Genomic DNA, 5,556 nt, shown 5'->3' with positions numbered 1-5,556 from the left:
CACAACTTCCCTTCCATTCCACTTTCAGCAATCCGCAGGGATCACTCTCCCTGTGACACCCTTGTCCACTCCCCTATCACTTCCAACACTTCTTCATTCCCCCATGGCTCTTACTCGAGCAATAGCAGAAGTGTGATACTTACCCGTTCACCTGTACCTTCCTCACTGTCCAAGGCCCCGAAACACCTTGCGCTTGAAGCAATGTTTTGCTTATACTTCCCTCCAATCTAGTTGAAGATCACAATGCAGTTTTCTTTACATGGATGAGAAGAACCACAGACTGAGTGTTCACTTTGCAGAACACGTCCGCTCTGTGAGTCCGGATGACCCTGACCTGCCAGTTGTTTGCCATTTCAATAAACCACCTTGTTCCCATCGTAATATTTCTATCCTGGGCCTGCTACAGTGTTCCAACAAAGCTCAACACAAGTTTGAGAAACAACATCTCATTTTTGTCTATGCATATAGCAGCCTCTAAGGCTCAATATAATATTGAGTTCCACAAATTCAGAGCATGATTCGTGTGCTCTATTTTTCTTATAACTTCCTTCCCCCCCGCCCCCCCACCCCCACCCCAATGCCTCTTGTCTGGGTCTCATTCAATTTACTGTCAGCACAGGAGACCCATTTTCTCCTTTTTACATTTCCATTTACATCCATTCTACATCTCTATCACTCCTTTAAAACCATTAACATGCCCCTTGTCTCCTGCTCTGGGCACTCTCAGAATTTGTTCCACTCGCTCCCCATCCCCCTCTATCAGCAGGATAAAAACGACCATTTTTAAGCTCCTTTCGATTCTGAAGTAGTCTCTTAATGGACTTGAAAGATAAACTCTTATGTTTCTCTCTCCGCAGATGCTGTCCAACTTGCCGAGTTTCTCCAGTGCTTCCTGGTTTTATTTCAGATTTCTAGCATCTGCAGTATTTTGCTTTTACTCAATTAACAACATGGGGTTCTTCAATTCTACTGGTCTCCTCCCACTCCCGGGAAAATCAGCAGGAGTGAGTTTGGAGGTGGAACATCCTGACGTATAATATTGGCACATGATTATCATCTCCTGCCTTTGTCCCAACCCCGATCCTGGCAATGGAAATTTGGTCCTAGTTTCTAAAATCTCCCTTTCCACTTGAATCATGTGATTCATGAGCCAAGTTAAAATGGTCAAAGTATTTGATAGACACTTTGGAAGAAACTCTTTCCTTCATTTGGTGAGTCCACATTGAAGGGCACCACGGAAGTTTGCAGGAGCTTAAAATAAGAGCTGGAACTTCAGGAAGCTTATCTTAACACCAAAGTGTAGTGGAAATCTTGTTACCAAGTTACTATGCTTTGTTCTTCAAATTAATGATTATGCCACAAGATGCTTTGTAAATTATATTCAAAGGGCAAAAAGCTCTCACTAAAATTTGGATCATATTGCAACCTGTTGTCTCTGGTCAATACTTTCTGAAATTTGAGCCAAAAGTATGGTTCCGCATATGGATTGTGGGGCCATCTTAAGACAGAAGCTTTGCACAACCTCTTGCGTAACTGCAGATACCTTGACTTTCTCAAGGATTGATCGAGAAGGACCAACACAATGACGTCAACCTTCTCATCCAATAGCCGCTGATGTGCAATGAAGAAGGCCTGTCTTAGTTGTCCACTCGCAAAATAAGAGTTTGTCAGTATAAAGATTGTTTTCCTACTTAGATAAATGGCGTCATACAAGTTCTCTATTGATGACTTTCCCGGGATCCAATCCCTCTCCTCAAGACAGAGCCTGAAACTGTGTAGGCCTTTCTTCTCCAGATTGACCACCAGTTCATCATAAACCCAGTCTGCGACCACTTTGCACGTGGTGTCGAAAACTATAAATGCATCGTAGTGCAGATTTTCCTGGTCGATTGTTGCACTCCCTTTTAACTTTGCAGCACAGACATGGAAGGCATACCAGAAATCCCAACCAAACAGCTTATTCAGTATTGGGAGGACTGTGAAAGTTACTGTTAGCAGAAAAGACAAGACAAAGCTGATGCTTCCGTAAACCTTTTGGCAGAAAAGGGGATTTGTTGAAAGAATGCTCATTCCTTGTTGCGATTCTGGAAACTCGCATTTCCAACTTGTAGTGAGCTCTGGCAATGACACATTAGTGTCTTCAATAAAGTGAATAAACCAATCAGCATCACAGGTACAACTGAAAGGGTTATTGGCCAGAGCTAATACTTCCAAACCTCCCAGTAACTGAGAGGGAAAACTATTTTCGTTTAATATTTTTATACGATTATGACTTAAGTCAAGATAACGCATCGCCTTGACTTTGGAGAAAAATGCACTGGGAAGTTCCATTATCATATTGTGATGCAGGACAAGTTTGGAAAATGTCTTGGGGAAGTGACATGGAGTTTTGGGCAAGCCATTAAGTAAATTATTGCTTAAGTCTAGAAGCTGTAGGTTGACTAACACTGTCAGATTGTCCCAGTTGAAAAAGTTGATTTGATTTTTGTTGATGTAAAGCTCTTTCAGACTTGGCGGGAATCGAACCATTGCGTCTGGGGGCACAGTCATCAGCTTATTTTCCGAGATGTCCAGGAAAGTCAAATTGTGAAGATTGTAGAAGAAACTCAAGTATGTGTTTGTTCCACTTTCCCACATTACACTTAACATGTTGCCCTTAAAGTCTAATGCATTCAAAGAGTTGCTGTGCAGCTCAGTTGACACCCGCTGAGCTATTTGGTTATGGGCTAGACTTAAGTACCTGAGAGAAGGGAGCATATTGATGAAGCTGAAATTATGCCCCATCCCTTTCATTTCAAAAGTGTAACTGTTGTAACTGAGATCTAAAGTTTCAAGCAATGGGATCTCTGAAAATGCCTTGTCGTGGTAAAAATCAATTCTGTTGTGAGTAATGTCCAAGTGCTTCAGTTTTTTCAACTTGTTGAATTGAGAGCCATTTAGCGTCTGTGTCAGATAATTCGAAGACAACAAGAGGCATTCAACATCTTCCAATCCTTCAAAATCTTCGGCTTTAATATCTGCAATGTTGTTGGATGATAAGTCAAAAGTCTTTGCGTAAGAAGAACATCTTTGAAAGGAAAATCTATCTTTAGTATTAGCATGTTCATTATTCTCACCTTCACTTCTTCTCTCAGAAATCTGTCGCTCTTGAGAGCTGGTGGAGTCCCCTTCAATTCTGTTATTTTCATCACCGTACCACTTGGAGGTCCGCCTTGAAAATGACACTTTGTTTTCCGACAGCCCAATGTATTTCAATGTTGTTATATTTTCAAACAGTTTCAAGTCAACAGTCTTTATGAAATTCATTCGGAAGTTTACGGATTTAAGATTGGGGAGCCTGAGCAGAGAGTTTATGCCTCTCTGATCTAGCTTGCTGAAGAAATACCCATCAATCTGAAATTTTCTCAAAGATGTTAGGTTTACAAAAGAAGGAGGTAAGACCAGGCGATCAAAGGTTTTGTAAGGTTCATAGTTATAATTCAGGTTGAGATCTTGTAGCATGTGGAGGTTTGCAAAAAATGTGGCGTTTTGAATTTCATAGGCAAGGAAGTTGTCTGACAGATCAAGTTCGGTTAAACCTCCCAGAGAGTGGAATAACTGGGCATCAAGCTTCCGAAGGGAATTACCTCTGAGCACGAGCTGCTTCAGTTTTCTAAGGGGATGGAAGGCTCCAGGAGACAGCTCGATGGGTTTGTTGCCTTTACAAGGAAAACAGGGTTGGGAGGCATGATCGCATCGTTGGCAGTTCCACGCCAGAAGAAGCTGCTCCAAATCAATGAGACCTTTAAAATCCTCTGCTGAAATGTGCTGAATCTTATTCTCGCAGAGACTCAGCCTAGTCAATGAGTGCGGAAGACTTCTGGGCACAGCTGTCATGTTATTGAAGTCCATTTCAAGTATGTGCAGCCTGTGCATTCTCTCAAATGTGTTCTCTGCAATAGTCATTGAGGTGTTGCATGGATTTTGGTAATAGCAGTTCTTGCTGATATTCAGAACCTCCAGGTTTACCAGATTGGAGACGTTACTAAACTGCAGATTGATGATATTGTTGAGGATCAACCTCAAGTCAATAAGATTTGCAGGCAATGGTGGGATTCTCGTCAGACTGTTTCCTGTAAGGTCGATCTTTTTCAATTTGCGAAGGTGGAGGAATGCTGTGGGTTCAATGGTCAGTTTGCATTCTTCACCAGGGGACCGGAGTTTCCCAGGACAACAGTTATAACTCAGGTCAAGTATCTCAAGGTTTGGGACACCAGAAAAAGATTGTCCCTTGATCTCTTGAAGTGAATTAAAATTTAGCAGCAATGTGGTTGCATTTTCTGATCTGATTATAGGGATTGATATTAAACCCCTGTGGCTGCAATTAATCAGTCTGGATAGCCGCATACCATCGCATGGCAGGAAGCTTGGAAAACGACAATGGGTGACGATGCAATTAAGAAGGACAAGCAGTAATTCTCTCAAACGATTCTTGCAAATATCCTGCAGTAAAGTAAAATGAGAATAAACATTTTTTTAAAATTCTTTTTCTTATAAAATGACATTCTTGTATGATTTGATTCTCTCTGTCAATCAGAAGTCAATTGATGGGGTAAAAAACAATGACTGCAGATGCTGGTAACCAGATTCTGGATTAGAGTGGTGCAGGAAAAGCACAGCAGTTCCGGCAGCATCCGACGAGCAGGAAAATTGACGTTTCGGGCAAAAGCCCTTCATCAGGATTACCTGATGAAGGGCTTTTGCCCGAAACGTCAATTTTCCTGCTTCTTGGATGCTGCCTGACTTGCTGTGCTTTTCCAGCATCACTCTAATCCAGAAGTCAATTGATCTTTAATCATCATATGAAGTATGGTTAGTAAATTTGCAGATAGAACATAGAATATTACAATGCCCTTCGGCCCTTGATGTTGCATCGACTGTGAAACCAATCTAAAGCCCATCTAACCTCACTATTCTATTATCCTCCATATGTTTATCCAATGACTATTTAAATGCCCTTAATGTTGGCAAGTCCATACTGTTGCAGGCTGGGCATTCCACATCCTGACTACTGTCTGAGTAAAGAACCTACCTCTAACATCTGTCCTATATTTATCATCCCTCAATTTAAAGCTGTGTGCCCTCGTGCTAGCCATTACCATCCGAGAAAAAAGGTTATCACTGTCCACCCTATCTAATCCTCTGATCATTTTGTATACCTCTATTAAGTCACCTCTTAACCTTCTTCTCTCTATTAAGTCTCTCTTAACCTTTACTCATAAGACCTTCCTTCCATACTAGGCAACATCCTGGTAACTCTCCTCTGCACCACTTCCAATGCTTCGACATCTTTCCGATAATGTGGTGACCAGAACTGTACAAGTACTCCAAGTGCGACCACACCAGAGTTTTGTACAGCTGCAATATGACCTCATGGCTCCGAAACTCAATTCCTCTACCAATAAAAACTAACACACTGTACACCTTCTTAACAACCCTATCAACTGGGTGGCAACATTCAGAGATCTATGCACATGGACACCAAGATCTCTCTGCTCATCTACACTACCAAGAATC

General features: G+C 41.7%; 1 protein-coding gene across 1 annotated transcript; it reads right to left on the bottom strand.

The window, feature by feature from the left end:
• Positions 1 to 1,239: 1,239 nt before the first annotated feature.
• tlr9 (toll-like receptor 9) lies at positions 1,240 to 4,477 on the bottom strand. Its single transcript, XM_072581663.1, has one exon. It carries the CDS (start codon positions 4,384 to 4,386, stop codon positions 1,345 to 1,347), a length of 3,042 nt encoding a protein of 1,013 aa, XP_072437764.1. The 5' UTR covers positions 4,387 to 4,477; the 3' UTR covers positions 1,240 to 1,344.
• Positions 4,478 to 5,556: the final 1,079 nt, after the last annotated feature.

This window comes from Chiloscyllium punctatum, chromosome 12 (assembly GCF_047496795.1).
Source record: "Chiloscyllium punctatum isolate Juve2018m chromosome 12, sChiPun1.3, whole genome shotgun sequence".
Lineage (NCBI taxonomy): Eukaryota > Metazoa > Chordata > Chondrichthyes > Orectolobiformes > Hemiscylliidae > Chiloscyllium > Chiloscyllium punctatum.
This window is presented reverse-complemented; position numbering and strand designations above follow the sequence as displayed.

What these genes read in the sequence shown, in the direction of transcription:
- tlr9 (XM_072581663.1), bottom strand. Translation starts at nt 4,386, where the DNA reads ATGCGGCTATCCAGACTGATTAATTGCAGCCACAGGGGTTTAATATCA.